The following is a 19425-nucleotide window of genomic DNA, read 5'->3' as shown; positions in this document are numbered from 1 at the left end:
CGCAGACAAAAAACATCTCTTTGGCAGACACATAACTCTTCCCTGCCGTGGCCCGATTTTGCCATTTAACTCCTTCCTGGTTTCTCCCTCAGTGGTCGGTGTACATCCGGGCTGCTGTGCGTAAAGAGAAAGGCCTTCCCATCCTGGTGGAGTTACTGAGGATAGACAACGACAAGGTGGTGTGTGCCGTGGCCACCGCGCTCAGAAATATGGCCCTGGACATAAGGAACAAGGAGCTCATTGGTGAGTACTAACAAAGACTTTCACTTGAGCGGATATTAGGTGATGAATCATCCCCCTACCTGTGAGATAAGGTCACTACATTCATGCCATATAAATTTAGAGACTGTGCACTGTTATGCTCAGTTGCCATAGTTGTCGTTTGAGCCCATTTAATTACATTCCTTCACAGCCGTTCTTTTGTGGTTTGCTGCTCTCAGGTTGCTTTCATTCATACGTACAAAAGTCAAGACGTTGTGTTAAAATTATGCAATACCAGGGTAAAGCGCCTGTGGCTAGTCGCATCAATTATAAGTAATTGAACCCAAATAATAACCTGCAGTAGTAATATTAACAATATGATAAAAGTAATAATAAAAGCCTCTGCCTTTCAGCAGTAATATATTGTAATGGCTAATGTTGCACAACCATGGAGAACTAAACATGATTTACACACATTATATATTGGTGTTGATTTACAATTAACTGTGATCAATTCCATATAATGACCTATAAGCTTCATACATTATTATTCAGGATGATGGTGAAAGAGTTTTCTGTCTTTGATTTTACATAAAAACTTGTTTTACTTAGGTGTTATTGGTGCGTGGGAGAATTGGTCTCTTTGGGAAAGACGGGGCAAGTCGTGTGTCAGGGAATTAAGCTGGAGGTTGATGTGCGTTTGAGATGAAAAGACGGTGAAGGAGAGGAGGAGAGCGATGCTGTGCCACAGCAGATCATCACTTCAAAGGTTTTGCATGAGGCTTTGAAAACAGCAGCGCACGTCGGTAATGAGTGACCCTCATCCAGGCTTTCTGATCGGTAGCATCGCCACATGTACCGGATCACTAATTGACCTGATGTATCTACGCTATGTGTGTGTGTGTGGGGGGGGGGGGGGGCTGGTCAGGTGTTTGTAATGAATGGTCTTCCTTTGTGGCTGTATCTGCTTCTGCACACACCACACACACACACACACACACACACACACACACACACACACACACACACACACACACACACACACAAACACACACACACCCCAATGCCGTTTCTTTGTGTGTGTCCTGCAAGTGACATCACCCCACTGTCTCTGGTATCTCTGATTATCTCAGCTTCCTGGTGGGCTCGGCTGGTTTCTATAGCAACCCTCAGTCTCATGTAGGGGGCCTCTGGAGCTTCTGTGGTTTTTACTGGAGTGTTGTAGGAGCAACAACGAATGCCATCGGCAAAGCTCAGCACGCACATACTGCGATGGTGTGGCTGGAGCATGGCAGCGGATTATGGGATGATTGAAACGTTTTGCTCAGACAAGACACGTATCATTCTGATTTGGATGTTTTTTTGTTAATTCGTATTTATGTGTGTGTTTCTTCAATCATTAAAGCATTACTTTAAGTTGTGCTTTTTACCCATTAGAGGATTTGCAAGGATGTTTTTATACCATCCCTTTCCCAACATCTCCTGTGGCTCTCCACGATGAGCTCTCCAGTCAAAACAGTTAGTGCTATTAAAGACTTATAGTCATGATAAAGGAGTTATTATTATAAAGGAGTTATTGGCTCTGTAAGGGGGCGTGGCAGATTAGCAGCTAGACGTGCATTAGGCGAATGTGGGTCACCTGACATCACATTGAAGAACTATTAATGAGTTCAGGAGCGGAGTATTTTGAGAGGAAGAGTTTTTACAGACACAAAAAACTGTATAAAACACTTCAAGGAAAAAACTAACAACATAATGTGATATTGTGACCAGGATTAAATAATGGTAATGTCAATATTTTATGGCATTTCAAGAGAGTTTTTTTCCCACCAGTTAATCTTCTATTTATCTTTTTGTCTTAAAATATTGAGTATGAACTAACTTTGTGTTTTTTTAACAGAAGGCAAACAAAAATAATGAGCTAAAAGCAGCTAGGGTCTGCGCGGAGCTGCAGGGTTGGCTGCCGATTCTCACAGGGATTGTCTTTACCAGCAACCTTCTCAGGGTTTCATTTGTTCAATATAAAAATGACTAATTGCTCACTGAGCCTAATGAGACTGCAATGATAACAGTGGCTCTGTTTAGCGAGCTAACAGGGGAATAAACGATCAGCTTCCATTCATAAATCAGCTCAGTCAGCTTCTCCACACGGTCAAATGGTAAATGAGAGACAAAGTGACAGAGTCAATCTCACACAGAAGGACAGAAAGTCTCAGAGATGCCAAAAGAAAAAGGAGCGAGGAGGAGAAAATTGATAAGGTGCAGTTCGGGTTGAGCCTTTGCTTTTGGCAAAAGTGGGAGATGATAGGTGTGAACAGAAAAGCTCCCAAGCTTTGTTCGCCGTAGTGACTCCAACCTCTGAGTGCTACGCCTCCTTTCTTTACACAATGCACGTCTGCAAAACAACAGTTTAACCCGCATCAGCAAAGCAATTTCACAGAGCGCCTGGTGTGTCTTTGTGAGATCAAAGTTCCAGCCTAATTATAACATTTCACACGGATCGTTTGAAGAAAAACGTCTCTTTCTGAAAAGCATCTCTTGAAACTCCTGCGATAGCGTGTCACAAGCTGTTAGTGCCGCTTAGTTCGGCAGCGTCACCATGGGGGGGGGGATGCTGGTTCGCACGAGACCCCAGCAGAGCGAGCCGAGCCGAGAATGGTCTTTCGCTCACAATAACGTCAGAGTGTCAAATCCTGAGAGGAGAGGCACGAGGCTGGAGAGAAGGGAAAGAGCTGAGAGGCCAAGTAAGGCTCGGGAGAGTGGATAGAGAGGGGTGGAAGATGAAAGTGACAAGAAAAGAGGAGCAAGCAGTGATAGTGATAACCGCATATGTGTGCTTAGATTCCCATCCCTCTGTAATGTGATTTAGTGCCATATTGATGTCGCCGGGAATCAGTCTTTTCATCTGTCAACGTTTTTGTCTCTCTCCTGATTTCATCTCCTTCATAGTTTTTGATTTGCATAATGTACTGTACGGCTGTGTAGCAGTAAATGAGTCCCATTCTCTGATACACCGTCTGTCAGCACAATTCTCCCCCATTTACTTACTGACGGTAATTTGACACACATGAATTGGGAACAGCACTCGAATGCCAAAAAGGGTTAGCTTTTTCTCTTCTTTCTGTTTTTAACCCAAATACAGCAGCAATTTACGAAAGGTTCCTATAAACACATGCTGTGCTTGCCACCAACCCAAGTTAATGTTTAATGAAAGAGTGCTTAATGCAAAAATCTGTATTAATTCAAGATATTTAATAATTTAATATAATGTTTTATGTACCAAGTCATTCGCTCTGGCTGTTAAATCTAATTGAGTTTTGGGTTTCTGCAGTTAATTTAGAAGTCTTCGAGTGGATATTACATTAAATATATGATGTATAGTCGCACAGTTGGATGTAAAACTGTTAAGCTAATTTTATTTTACACATCTCAAACAAACAAGGCATTCTTCATAGAAAAGTGTATTGATTCAAGTTGTTTTTAAATAGCTCAAAGTTGAATTGCATTTGTGGGACAGACTATTAGGGCCACTTAAAGGGAAATCTAGCCATAAAGTAGTTATATTACAATATTAGAGGTTAGGGTTAGTCATACATTTATGAGAATAAAATCATAATATTACAAATATATTGTTATGACTGCTTATTTCTTGCTGCTTATCCCTCCCCCAAAAAACTGTTTTCTTTATGCTCATTATATTATGACTTTTATGACTTTTGTTGAATTATGACTTAATTATTTTAATATTACAACTTTGTACTCAATCAGGATGTTTTCATTAGCAATATTATTACACCGGTCTCACTCTTTGCGTTCTATTTCTTCATATGGCCCTAATACTCGTGTTGTACATTGTATCTCAATCTACAAATGAATAGAAAATTGATATCCGTTCAAAAGACTGTATCGAAAAAGACATTAAGGAAAATTAAACAATCATTACATTACATTTCATTTAGCCGATGCTTTTATCCAAAGCGACTTGCAATCAGCTTCTTAATACTAGATCATTCTTGCTATCTTGTGGATTCTAATATCCAAAAAGCGTCATGTCAAAAATCAAAAGCTAAATGTGAAACCTCAAAGAGCCGTAATATGAATAAAAGCAACAATAACAACACTGGATTAGTACATAAACTATTTGACAACGACCTCTTTTCCCTTCTCCTCCCTTTTCTTTGTCTGTATTCCCCATGCCTTTTCGTGACTTAAGCCTCCCCTCCCACTCTCCTCCCCTCATTCTCACTGCACGAACGTTGCTCTCACCTTCCTGTCGTCAACATGATTATAACACGGTTTTATCCAACTAACCCTGCTTCTCTTCCTCCCTCCCTCTCCTCCTCCCCTCATTAATTTATCCCACACCCACAACTCTCTCTCTGTCTCCTGCCCGTGTTGTTTCAGACATGAGCTCATAACGTCTCACATCCTCTCTCTCAGTCACTCTCTCTCTCTCTCTCTCTCACTTTGTGTATTTCGTTGATGACATCAGTGCCTGGGACTGTTACTGCGGAAACAAAAGTCGTACACCACAGGGATGTCGCTCATTGCGATTGATTGCTGATGTCACGTTGTGTGTTTTCATTAGAGCAGTTGATTTACAGTAAATCGTATGTAGATCACACACACACACACACACACACACACTATGCAGTGCTAACGATATACGTTTACGTGAAGCCTTCCATTGTTATGTTCTGTGAAACAAAATTCTGGACTCATTGGGCTTGAAGACAAAAGTAGAGACCATATTTCAGTCAGACAACGCACGTTCAAACGTTTATTGCAACAGTAGAACATGTCAGTGTTTGGCGTCGAGGCTCCGACTTAATCACTCCCCCAGATATGATTCCATAGATATGATGCCAGTGTTGAGCAATTACTTATAACCCCCCGTCGGAGCCTACAGGTGGATGCTGGGGTGGAGGAGGGGCTGAAGCAACATGCAGCAATTCTGATGCAGCAGCGGGGCAAGCGAAGCGAATGATGGGAAATTTCTTCTGCTTAAATAGAGACTATTATAGATGATTGTGGAGAGTGAAGTCTGTCACATGTTTGGGGCAGCGCAGTTTTATGTCACAACAGGAATAGTTCCCATGGGTTATTGTTTAACTCATGGTTTTGATAACTGATAAATTAAAAAAGAGTTCTGTTCACGGACCCTCTCTGTCGTTTAATATATTCCTCATGCATGCCAACCCAGTAGCTGGCGATAGTCTACATCAAGTCTACATCAATTAAGACTTTGGTCCAGGTAATATTGAGCCAAGCAGACACCTGTGAATGCCAGTAATGTGGGGCAGTGATGTGAAATTTAGCAGCGCCAAGTAACCAAAGGTAGAGAAACAATTGATGTTCTTTCTGTGGTCAGGTCATCAGTCTAATTGCACCTCTGCTCAGATCCTTAGTCCCGTAACTTGCCCTTAAGCAACACGACTAAATGCTTAATCCCAACACTCCTCCTGCGCAATACCTAATTCTTACCATAGAAAATCTTAACCCTCCTTCAGAAGTTGTGAGAACTACAATGATGGGTTTTAACCACAATTGGTCTTCACAACCATAGACAGACATTTCTGACACACTCACATGGTAGTATTCTGCAAAAATTGCACTAAGCAGTAACGTTACATTACATGTTTACCCCAGGCTGTGGATTCACGGCCAAACCGAATATTTTTAGATCAGCAGAGAGTGTTCATTTTTAGTTTCCCTCATCTACAACCAACTTCTTACATATTTTATCGTCCCTGCTGTCAACAGACTTCTCTCTCTCTGTGGTTACAACAAACAACTTTGGAAGGGATAGTGTGGGCATGTCCATCTTCTTACACAAAGCTGGCACACACACACACACACACACACACACGGCTCTATCCCTGTTGCAGAAGTAATTTATGAAATGTCTGTGTCGCCTTCAGGATGAATCCCGTGTGTATGAGGGTCTGACATGTCTTTTATCAGCACAATATGTTCTCTCTGGCATTCTTCGTCCTCTGCTCCACTGTGCCAGACTGGGAGCACATCAGACAGCAAAACAGAAATAGAGAGCAATAAAGAGACAGAGAGAGGGAGAATGAAAGTGCAGTCATATGATGATGAGGGTTTTTTTGGGGGGGGGGCTTATAGCTCCCTGTCCAGGATCACACTCATGATCCTGGGTGGCAACGGATGCAGTAAACTTCTGTCGAATATCTCTCCTCTTGTGAGACACCTGATCAACATTGAGAGGCGTCACAGTAAAACTTTATCTAATGAGAATTATCTCTTATTCTTATCCGAGTATCAGGGCCAGTTGAAGAAAGAAAAACATAGACAGTGAAAAGAATGCGAGATTGCCAGAGTTTCACTTTTTCCGTATCCAAAATGTGAAACCATGAAACCTCTTTGATTATCATGCAGATGTCACCAATGTTATGCAGTCGATCAGCACCAAACATTTCCTCCTCCACAAATGAGACAATCCATGTGGTTCATTTTTCATAATGCACACAATCTTGCTCATCTTTGACAAACTCCTGCAACTCGATGATGATGTGGGGCCGATGTGCGAAAAATATTAAGTATTACATTATTTGTGAGACCTCCACTAAAGTATAACTGAACAAGATGCTCCATATTCCTCATACGAATGCTGGTGGAAGGCTGATAATCTTATATTTCCCTTATAAACTGACACAGAGCCTTTTTACGTGGCCAGATACATTGTATATCACTGGGAGTGTGAGAAAAACTACATTGTGTGTGTTTGTGTGTGCATACGTCTTCTCCATCACGCATCATCTTCATGTCAGTAGAATGTGTTTAATGAAGCCACAGGTTCCTAACTGGGGGGGCGGGGGACCTCCCTGCCTTTCCTCCCTGCCTTTCCTCCCTCGCTCTCTCGCTCCCTTTCTCCGCGTCTCTCTCTCTCTCTCCTATGCACTTTACGCTGTACACCTGTCAACCGCTCACATCAAAGAGAGACACAGAGGGCGAGATGTAGCTGATGTGAAGAGCACCAAATACAGAGGGACAGAATATTTTACAACGGGGAAGCGACAGCATGGCACTTTCCAATTTACCTCCATTTTTTAAGCTCTTGAAACCTGCTGCGTAAACCTCCTAAGGGTCGGGGTGTATAGAGATGAAAATCAAAGAAGTTGAAATGACATTTAAAAAGGGCTAAAATGCTGGGATCAACATTGGGATGACTTATATATATATATATGTTAATGTTTATGTTCTTGAGTTGAAAGGAATACACCGTACATTACAGTAAAGAATCAGGAAGGAAAGCAGGATGTTGATAATTGGGGACCTCAGTGTGTGTGTGCGTGCAAGCATCTGTGTGTAGAGTTTACACTATGTGGCTTCTTTTCCAATTGAATTTCCAATGGAGTCCATAACACTGAATGCATTAGAATGCTGAACTGTTCTACACTATGGAATATAGCGGAGGAAAAATAAGTAAAATTGGAGTCAATAAAATGCTTCCTCTCTGCTTCCTCAGTGACGATATTGTTTTTTCTCCAGGGTGTGTGTGTTGGGGTAATTTTGTTTTATAGGCTCATATTCAGTCGGAGATCTCAGAGTCTGCACACAAAGACCGTAAACACATCACTTTAATGTTTTCAATAAAGGAATAATCCAACAGAATAGAAGGAGAAACCCACACCGTGTTCCTTTGAATCTGGCGCCCCCTGTTGATGATGGGTTGAATACTATATCACACAGAGTTACTGACAACCACATAAAGCCTCATACATTTCAAACTTATGCTGTGATTTTACTGGCTGAAATAAAATTAACACAATTGGAGATTTTAACGGTTTTTAACAACATAACAGTTATACATATTAATATACCTGCAGTGTTGAAGTGTTTGCATTGGGCCTTTAAGACAAAAGTTATCACAAACTCTGTGTCTTTTCTTCAAATCTAAAACAGATTCCTGAGGTGCAGGCTGAACTACCTAATGTGTGTCTATCATAAACTTCCATTGTGTTTGTATTCAGTCCACCACACACTCACAGAACCCAGCAAAGAGACTAACCAGAAGCTTTTGCTACAAGTAAGCACACAGCAGCCCACCTCAGAAACCCCAACCCAGTCACCGATAACGGTGTAATAACCATCATCTATTCTCAGACCGCCGGACGCCACAGCCAATCAAGCCATGTCATCTTTCCCCCCATCTCCCTGAGACTATTACCTCCAATTTTGCTTGAATAACACTCTCCCTTCTCCACCAGTAAACAATCAAATCACTCCATTGTTGGGGGGTAATTGCATCTCTTTTAAATCAAATCAGCCGTTATGGCCCAGATGAAGCACGCCCTGCTCCCCGGGAGTCGGCGACACATAAGGGAATGCGGCGAGGAATACATTACCGGCTCTGCCTCCCAGGTGAAGACGGGTATATTGGAGGAGCTGTGTAATACAGGTTTATTAGACTGTGCAGTGATCAGCGCGGGGCGTGTTGCTCTCCTCGAGGACATGCTCCAGGTGAAGCTTGCATTTCAGTGACAGAGCAAGTAGGTGTAAGAGGAGAGCGCCGATTGCACCCCAGCATGTAGAAGTGCTGTCTATTTCACAGCAGGACTTGCAGGGAGTCACCACGCACGGCTTTTATTTCTTTCCCCTTCAGTGTTGAATCCTGCCACATCACTGTGACAGCAATAATTGCTTCATGACTTCAGCTTGGCATCTGGTTGCATATATTACAATATAGGAATTAATCACAGTTTTTACCTTGTGACACATTCAGATTAGTTTTTTCTTGCCAAATTTACTCAAATGTCCGTGAGATTAATTTAGCATTGATTAAACCCCAATATATTAAAAAACAAGGTTTTCATCAGGGTAATGAGCGCATCATTGCTGACAGGTCCCAATGAGCGTGGCAAGGTTCAGACACACATTTTGCAAAATTATATTTAGAGTTGGAATTTAGTTATGTTGGTTGAGATAACCGACTTGATTGTTTTAAATCTCACATGTCTGTAATCAGGGCAAACTGCATCAGGGTTGGGTCGGGTTTGATGTGTGTGAATTATCAAGGTTGCTTTCTGAGAGGCTTTGATTAATGCATCTCACTGCTCGGTGGTTTTCTGTATAAGTGGCATTTTTTCTAAAATGTTTTAAAGTATTGAAGGCCACGCGTGTGTGTGTGTGTGTAACTTTCTCATTCTGCCCTCTTTTATCACTTCCCGTCCTCCTGTTCCTCTTCTTTTTTGTATATAATACGATGTATATGATGTGTCTGCTGTGTTGTCTCCCACTTCCACTCTTCCTCTCTAAAGTCCATATCATCTTCCCTGTTCCATACGTAATATGGATGAATGTGATGACGTTGCAGAGACTGATAGGGATAAGCGTGCAGGCACCTGTGTAATCACACACAAACACACACACAGAGAAATACAAATGCAAGGGATATGCCGACAGCACTTTATCAGACCATCTGTCTGAAAGCAAGAAATACACACACACAAAGTTCCCTGTGTCTTTTTTCTCTGTACTCCACACGCTCCTTTTGTTAGTACTGGATCCCCAACATTCAGTCAGTTGATAAATTAGTCACTTGCTCAATCAGTCAGTCAGTCAATCAATAAATTGTCAGTCATTCAGGCATTAAATTTGCTGGCAGTCAGACAGTAAATTAGCCAGTCAGTAAATTAGTCATGCAGTCAGTCAGTGAATAATTCATTCGCTCACGCTGGAATTAGTCACATCATTAAATAAAAAGCAAGTCGTCAGCTAATGATTCAGTCAGTCATCGGCTGGTAAATTAGTCAAATAATGACTTTTATTACGTTGCTTAACTTTGTCCTCGCAGCCAAAAGACAATGAGGCTTTAACCTCTGCTCAGCCTGAGATAGCCACGGAAACACTCTAAGCTTCACGTGCATTTGGGAATTCAAAGTGTTTGTTGGACAAGGACATATATAATCTTCTGCGTGCAAGTGTATGTTATATTATGAAGGTTGATGGTGTCATCTGATTGTTCTCAGCCACTTTCAAATCACAAAGACTTGCAAGAGGTAATGGTGAGCAAGGGATTTAGCACCAGGCCAAAGGTGTCACTGGATAAAAGGATGAAAAGATACCCGGTATGCAAAAGTGGGGAATTTCTGCATTCTGCAATTTTATTATAATAATAGAATATTAGATATATCTCTAACAAAGTGACCTCAGCCAAATTTTTTCACCTCAGAAAACATAGCAAAGGCTCGGCCATTTATTAATCAGACAGACCTGAAAAACTGATTAATGCCTTCATTTCCAGCCAGATGGATTACTGCAATGCACTTTCTACAGGCCTCCCAAAGAAAACAATAGACTCAAGCTCATTCAGGACTCTGCTGCTCGGCTGCTCAACAGGACCAAGAAGAGAGAACCCATCAGTCCAATTCTAGCTGCTTTGCACACAAGATTGACTTTAAGGTTCTCCTCCTTACACACACAGTTACATAGCTGACTCTCTAGTTAACTAAATTCCCTAGAACACTGAGATTATCTGCAGCAAGTCTATCAGAGCTTCCCAACACCAGCCCAAAGAAAATCGGAGAACTAGACTGCCGCTATAGAGAAGCTAGTTCAGTAAACTTATTTTAAAGAAAACTTAAAACATTTCTCTTTGCTCCAGCCTTTAACTAGATCTGGCACTTGATTGCATTTATATAATTTTTTTTGTTTCCTTCTTTTTCTCTTTTTCTCTGTTGTTATGCTACTTTAAATCGGTTCTCTCAAATGAATTACATTAAATGTGTTTTTATTTTCATGTATATTGTATGTTATATTGTAAGCACTTTGAGCTGCATTTTTGTCTGAAAGGTGCTTTACAAAAAATACATTTGTATTATTATTATAATATATTACTTTTTTCTTGTTAAATTCCAACTTTACTCTCTAGTTTTTTCATTAATTTATGACTTGTAATATTAATAATTTTGTTCATTAAATTGCGACCTAATTCTTGTAATACTGCGATATTATTCTCAAAATGTAAATTATTTTCTGCACTGTCACTGCAAAAATATGTTATTTTAGAAAATGAATTTGACAACCAATGAAATCCGTGAAATCTAAAAGCATTTTGTTATTCTTATTTTGGCCTCACTTTTCTCTGCCGCCAGAGACGATGTAATGGTCCACTTGAGGAGAACACGACAGGAGCTCTAACACTTGCAGTGGCACTTTTCTGCTTTATCTAGAAACTGGCTTGCGCTGTTTCAAAGGGTTTTGTTATTCCCAGTTACACGTGTCATAGAGATTCATTCTTAAGGAGACGTTCGATTGACTCAAGTGCTGCTTTTAGTGAGAATCCGTGTCCAAGTGGCTTAACTGGGTAGATTTAGTTCAAACATAATCACGTTTAGAGCACATTCTTTTTACCTCTGTATCCAAATGAATGCTTCAGGAAACATGACTTGAGGGTCTTGTCCTATGAGGTCAAGATGTTTCATGATGTTCAAAGCATTTCTTACCCTTTGACTACTCCTCACTGCCTCAGTCAGCACAAACACCACTTTCCGAGCATCTCTCATTTCCTGCTCTCCTTGCTCTGATCTCTCCTTTTACTGGCCTGCCTCCTCAGCCATCTTCATATCCTCTGTTCTCACTCTATTCGTAAACTCTGCTGAGAGTTATTGAGTAGTTGACTCAGAAACCCTACAGGGAATAACAAACAGTTGTTTCCTTATTACAGCCCATGGGAAAGTATGTTCAGTAGTTCCTCTAAATCCGTCCCCTCCGTTGTTCGCATAATCAGTCCCAGGGCAGTTTATTGAGCAATCTTTCAAGGTGTTTTCAACAAAATTGGCTATTTACAGGAGGATGTGCAGGGAATTAAATCTGACCAATATTTCTGTCCCTCTCCTTTGCGCCAGGTAAATATGCCATGAGAGATCTGATCCATCGGTTACCAGGCAGTAGCAGTAGCAGCAACAATAACGCCACCAGCAGTGGGACCTCTGGAACCACAGGCCCTCCCAGCAAGGCCATGTCGGACGACACGGTAACTGCCATCTGCTGCGCGCTGCATGAAGTCATCACCAAGAACATGGAGAACGCCAAAGCTCTGCGCGATGCCGGCGGCATCGAAAAACTCATCGGCATCGCCCGCAGCAAAGGAGACAAGTGAGTGGGCCAAGGTTTTGACTTAATAGTATAAAATGACACAGTTCGGGTTATGTACTGTGAAAGTGAAGTTAGTGATTTGTTCGAAAATGATATTAACATTTACGCTTCAGTTGGCCGAGACATTTCACACAAGCACATTAAGAGAAAGTTCAAATGCATAAGTGACAGAACCACAAAGGCAAACAGCTGAGCTATGAAAGCCTGAATACAAGTTCAAAAACCACAACAAAAGTGCAAAAGCAACAACACAACTATAAAATCCACACACCGTTCTTCTTCGTTCTGCTCCAAGCACCTATACCGTAACACCTCAAATAGACGAGCATCAAATTATACGTGGCGGCTGGCTTCAATGCAGAAAGTCTTTTGCTTGTCAACATCTGTTATTGCTCACTTCCATTTTGTTGCCGTTGTGTAACTTTTGCATTCGTGGTGTCACTTCTGCATTCCTGTTGTGGCTTTTGAATTTGTACTTTCTGTAACTGTGCTTGTGTGGGACCTATCAAACCTAATTCCATACTTGAGTTCCCACGGTTTCTTATTCTGCATCATTACGTCAATGAGAAATTTCTCGGGGTGTAGTGCATCATCGCAGTTGACATTTCTCCAAAGGACAGCGTGACATAGTCTACTTAGTATTTTGGGAAACCCTTCAGACCCATTGTAGGGTCTTGCAAAGTTTAAGAGCTGTGTTCAAGGACGGCCTGATTAGACACTTCACCGCTGAAGAAGGGACACAGGTGACTTTGCAGTTGTCAGATTGTTTTTTCGCCCCTAAGAAGCATGTGAAAGACAAAGTAAAAAAGAAGTGCAGCATCTTCTGAATCATATTGCTGCACAGTTTACTGTATAACATTATACCACAACATTTCACCTTACTGTATTCAGGATAAAAGCTGATTCATTGCTACTACTTAAATCATCATCATCATCACTTAGAGATGGTTTACACCACTAGCTCAATAACATCAGAGGATTAACTGAGTAACTTCTTTTGTTTTGCTCTGCTGTCATTTTTTTTTCTTTGTCCAATAGTTCCTATTCTGTTATTTTATTATTTGTCCCAGGATTAAGTCTTTTCTTGGGCCAAATATCCCCCATAGGAATCAATAAAGGATTGTCTTCATCATCTTGATATCAGAAAAATGTATTCATCTTGAGCTCTTGGGTGTGTTGACGTTTCTAATGTTGACAGGTGCAAAACTGATAAAAGAATCCAAATATCCCAGGGTGAAAAAGCGGAGCCACACACAGGAAGCCGGCGAAGACGACAAGAGAGCTCTCGGGGATAAGGGCCGATGTTACTGTCGATGTGCTGTAAACAAAAACCTGTGATCGCTGCACTGGAATTAAGTTGTTACATCCTGCATCGACCTGTCGCACCACCCCTCACCTGAACGCTCCAGAGATTTCTCTGTTGTTCTGAAAGCGTCTGATCTTGTGCTTCATTGTCCACACAGTGAAAGGCTAACTCTGGAGAAAGTCCAGAACCAATTTTGCGGAGATCCTCTGGAGTTCATTTCTGAAAACAGCTTCATGGTCACACTACTAAATATATTGATATGATATAACATTCTATGAAAGTATTTTATAAATGCATCTATTTCTGACCCCAGAACCAATTTTCTAACACTGCTGCTTAAGTGGTTATTAGATCATATTGTGTAGTAGTCCTAAATTTCCCTCTGGATCAATAAAGTCTCTATCTCTACCTGTTAACATTTGCCTCAGGGAGAATTGTTCTGTTGCCTGAAAAAGCAAGAGAACAAACTAATCACACTCCCCAGGACAACCAGCTTTCAAAAGTATTTGAAATACTAAAATGTGATAGTATTCGAACATTAACGCATTGTGTCATACCTGTCATGGTACAATGCAGCACACTCCATACAGTCAGATATGACCTGTGCCTTAATGCAGCCACACATACATCATTCATAACAGTGTCTGACTTCCTCTGTGACCAGTCATCCATGAAACACTGCTGGAGAACAACAAGTAAGATGCATCAAGGGATATACTGTAACTCCTGTCGCCATGGGAGACTGAACTGGGTGTTCTGCCCAGCTGCTATGGCAACCGGTGGGTCAGGGGTTGCCATGACACCAGAGTGTTATCAGATGGAGGTCAAATGGTGATTTATTGTTATGGAGAGAGGTTCAGGTCTATTTAGGGAGCTGTGCTCAAGGGCGCCATTACACAGAGAGGAGAGGTGCAAGAAAACCTCCATAAGTGTGAGTGTAGCTCGCTGCTAATAGCCTGCACATCTTCTTTTTCTCAGGATAGGTAGACGGAGGATAAATGCTCCTTATCAGCGGGGCCTTGCTGCATTTATGCAATTACACACACTCAAACTGGGAAAAGGCCCATTACAGTGCAACCACAGATAGCCACCATATCCCAATTTTCCTGAAGCAGCACAGGACCTGAAAAATAAATACATCCATTATCTATACCACTTATCCTTTGAGGGTCGTGCCAATCCCAGCTGACAGCTGAGAGCAAGAGGCAGGTTACAGCCCGGACAGGTCACCAACACACACAGACACAGACATTAACACACCTATTGTCAATTTAGAGTCTCGGGAACCCTCTTACTGAGAGACATCAGATAACCACTGCACCACTAAAATACACAACGAAATGAGAATAGAATAATATTAACTTTGGCTTCTGACCTATACCCTTGTAACAGTGACGATATAAACACACCTTCATCATACAAAGAGCAACATCATTTTTTACAAAGCTATAATGTTGCTCCTTGGTGGTTGTAATTTATTGCTGCAGCCAAATGCAATAACTAATAATCATCTTGCCAAGATAATCATGGTGATTAGCCTGTTTGTTGACAAAGTTTTTTTCCACACAAACAGTGATACTTTCTGTAGGTGCGTTACACTCAGATGACATTTAAGCAAATCACTGGTAGCAGCTCTCTGCATATGACTGCAGATAAATCTTTCTTTTGATCTGTGAGCAACCAATGCCTACTCAAATGTGATTGGTCAAATGGAAACCAGAAGGCCCCCCCCCCTCCCATTTTAACATGCAGAATCTGTTTAGAGATTAGTTTGTGCGTAACTATGATTCATTCCAATGCTTTGTGGTTTTTATTGATGGCAAACACGTTCTATGCATACAATTTTAGGTGAAATCTGCTTTCAGGAGGGGTTTTGTGAAGTTTGGTGGACAAATGCAAAACGAGCGTCCCTGTTACTTCCCTCTGTGGCTGTGACAAGGGCAGGGCTTATGAAATGACTCCTAGTAGAGTCATTTTTCAACTAAGTGGCACTGATGGGACCATTAGCATTGCAGAGTGGGTCATTTTAGACTCATCTAGAAACTCTCTGTTTTGTGCAAGGGAAATCATTCTCTGCTCAAAAAGAGCAATGGCCCTCTTACTTTTGAAGCCACCTCAAGTGCCCCTGGCCTGCGCACACCTTGTGCAGCTAAGCAGATGGGGAGAATAACAACATTGTCCATATTATCCGTGGTTCCAGGAGAAATAACTCTGAATCGTTTTGTCTCTGCAGACACTCAGCGAAGGTGGTGAAGGCAGCCTCTCAGGTCCTCAGCAGCATGTGGCAGTACAGAGACCTACGCTCCCTCTACAAGAAGGTAGGATTTGTAGGTTTCGATTAATCCTGCAGTATTTTGGATAAAACAATGAAAAAGAAAAGCTGAAAAAATCCCTGCAAGAGTCTGCAGACAACATCTCGGGTTTTTTTCTACAACAAAAAACAATCTGCAGTTTTGTCCCATCCAGAGGTCTTTACGTTTAATCTCCTCTTGTGTGTTATAGAGGTTAATTTATGTATGGAAAAGTTCTGCAAAGTTTAAAACCTCAACGTTTTCCATTTAAGGAAAAAGATGGGATGCCTAGTTTCTTCACTAAATATACAAAATGTACACCGTCTTGTACCTTTGCCGTTTCATATGTTTTTGCTCCAAATCAAATGTTGCTCGCGATTCATCTTGTCGGCCTTTATTTAATACGGATTTTCTGAAAAATCATTTGAGAAAATGAAAGGTTAACATGTATTACTGGAGGCAGAGCCGTTCCAGAAGTGGGCAGTCACTGTTACGCTCGACTGTGAAGTGTGCCATTGCTCTACAATTTCCTATTTATTAATTCTTTCAAGCATGCCATGTGAAATTATCAAATACCCCGTCGTGAAGCCCTGCCGTGGAGCTGCAGAGCTGAGCAGACATCTTGTGTTATTCAGTATTTATTCAGTTTATTAACACTAAACAGGTTGTGTTTCCAAATTGCACCAAATTATGATCAAAACATGCTTTCTTTGGAATGCCAAATACACATGCCAAGTGTAAAGGTGTTTCCCACTGTTTGTCTCCATAGTTGTGAGTCACTAATTAACCTGATGAAAAGTGAAGCTCCTTTAAGGACTTTGGTTTAGTTTCTGCCTTCCTATCCTAAGAGATCCGTTAAAATACATAACTAGATAATATATTTATAAAATCCCTTTTTATCTCAGAGGTCGGGAGGAACTCAAACTTGTTTTTTTTACTGTCCCTGAGACGAAAATGCGGCGTTGAGCCCTGGTTTGGGGATTGGTCACTGTAGTGTGTGTGTTTTTTGGCATCACGGTGTGTGTGTGTGTTAGTGCGTGTGTGTCCCTTTGCCTCGAGGTGAGTCATAACCACCTCCAAATAAAAGATTAATGGACGTCTGCCAGGCACCTTCTCAATAGAGCAACAGTGTTTACAGAGAAAAAAAGGCTATACATACACACACACAAACACACACACACACACACACACACACACACACACACACACACACACACACTTGACATGATGCATTCCTGAGCCATTTGAGGTTGTGAGGACCGGCCAAAATGTCCTCAGTGCCATTCACAATTTATTTTTTACAACTACAGAAAGACATCCAGACACACACACACACACACACACACACACACACACACACACACACACACACAAAGACACACAAAGATAGTCAAGCAAGCGCTAATGGTTATGTAGCTCTTATGAAGACTGAATGCTTTTGTCAGGAAACTGGAAGCTTATTACAACAATGGCTCACAGACGATGACAAAAAGCAAAATGGGAGGAAATCATAAGGTCAAGAGAAATTATTTGTTTGTGTGCTACTCTCAGTCAGAAACAAACTTGTATCTCTTTCTCACTCTCTCAACACACACACACACACACACACACACACACACACACACACACTCCTCTGACTCTTTCATTTATTTTTCAAATCAAAAATACCTTGGCACACTTGCAAACTGATTAAAAGTAATGACAGATGTTCTGTTGCTTTCACTTGTCAGTAATGAATGTTGTTGAGTGAATATCTGCCACCAAGGTTATCTGGCTTTCAGGGCCACTGAAACTTTTAAGGGCGTAATCAATTAGTTTCACTGAGTTATTTAGCAATACTTAGTAAGACACTTCAGGAAAGTGGCCTTGGCTTTGAATGTTTTTTCTCCATTTCTATGTGGAGAGAAAAACCAAGAATGACGTTAGTGATTTGAGCCGCAAGTTTGTTTCTCATTTTCCTCCCCTGTCCAAACTAATGCAGTTTTTCCTCCTTGTCTCACAAACAGCATGTCATGTCACTAAAACAAAGATTTATACAAACATTTTTCAATGAGTACATGTAAAACGGAGCATTGAGGAAACAAAGACGTCACAGTTTACTTTGCACAACTTTTCTTTTTCTTAAACGGTAGAGACATGGCCTTGGTTGACTCCATTCTCTTATTTAGGCTGTTTAGGGGGGAAAACATATCAATATTGTTAAGTCTTGTCACATTTTGAGACTCAAATGTAAAATCTTTCAAGAAATGTAGTTAGCAGAATATCAAAAGAGACTATTTGAGCACCGCAGCATAATCCAAATCCTCTGATATTTATCTCTGATGATAAACTGAGGGATTTCATACTTGAATTTCAAGTAGCCACACTTCACTTTTCAAAGAAAGTGTCCATCCTCCAAAACAACAAGATTGAGCTGGCGTTCTTTGAAGAAGCAAAACAAAATCCTTCACCCGAACTATACATTTGTTTCCCTCCTGTTTTGAGGGGCGAAACAAGAAGCACTGAACTACTACAACAACTACTACTCACACGGTGATTTAGTGGTTTGAGACCGTTTGCTGCAGTCACTCGAGGACAGGGCCGCCCCAAGGCGTCAGTGTGTCCTCGCCTCATCCTGACAACTGAGCCACTCTCTTCATTCGTCACCCTCTCATCTCCAAGTATTGCTCAGGACAGAATCCCCATGCGGCCCCTTGAAGCCTCATCTGCTTCACACTTCTCTAATCATTGCCACTGGATAGCGTTACACTTGGCTGGATGGCACACCAATAATCAGACATGAGGGACATTGGCTTTACATGACAGACTTGTTTTTTTTCTTCTCAGACAATTATCACCTCCGCCAAGGACGTTATGTCTGTTTGTGTGTTTGTTTGTTTGTCTGATATTAAGAATGATTACACAAAAACACCTGGATAGATTACTATGAAACATGATGGAAGTATGAGATACAAGTTGGAAAAGAATGCATTACATTTTGGTGCAGGTCTGCATGGATCAGGAGATGGATGCAGGAATATTGTATTTCTCTTTCTTTAACATTGCTAAGGGTTTTTTTTTCAACTCTTTTTTGACCTCAAGAAATAAGGCTGAGATCTTTGTGTTGAGTGAAAATAACTATCAACAATTCAGATTTTGTAAATCAAAATGAATATTTTTTTAAGGGGGTGATTCAGTTAATATGGTAACAAATCTTACTTTCAAGTATATCAGAGAATGGATACATTACCTGCGTCTAATGAAAACAGCTTGCTGAAGATTTATGTGCAGAAAGAATATGTTTCTTATGCAATACATGTATATGCAATATGGTGATAAATTGGCCAATCAGTCTTTGCAGTGATATGTGCTCTCCGAGTTCACTTCTAGCTTGTTTGTTTGTTAACGTAAATCTTATTCAACTGATTCCTGTGTGGCATGTTCCAAGGGAGAAGACATTAAATTCTCCCACTCTCTTTTAACTTTTTCGAGACAGGGAGTTTCTCAATATATTCATGTGAGTCC

At 41.1% G+C, this 19425-nt stretch overlaps 1 protein-coding gene across 1 annotated transcript in view; it reads left to right on the top strand.

Moving 5' to 3' along the window:
- Window positions 1-19425, top strand: part of ctnnd2a (catenin (cadherin-associated protein), delta 2a) — a 195540-nt gene that overhangs the window by 160209 nt on the left and 15906 nt on the right. The window contains exons 18-20 of the mRNA XM_061094229.1: window positions 93-243; window positions 12075-12324; window positions 15864-15948. Coding sequence (XP_060950212.1) covers window positions 93-243; window positions 12075-12324; window positions 15864-15948 — 486 coding nt within the window. The remainder of the gene's footprint in view (window positions 1-92; window positions 244-12074; window positions 12325-15863; window positions 15949-19425) is intronic.

Source organism: Limanda limanda, chromosome 20 (assembly GCF_963576545.1).
Source record: "Limanda limanda chromosome 20, fLimLim1.1, whole genome shotgun sequence".
Lineage (NCBI taxonomy): Eukaryota > Metazoa > Chordata > Actinopteri > Pleuronectiformes > Pleuronectidae > Limanda > Limanda limanda.
Note: the sequence above shows the minus strand (reverse complement) of the source record. Positions and strands in the feature narration are given on the sequence as shown.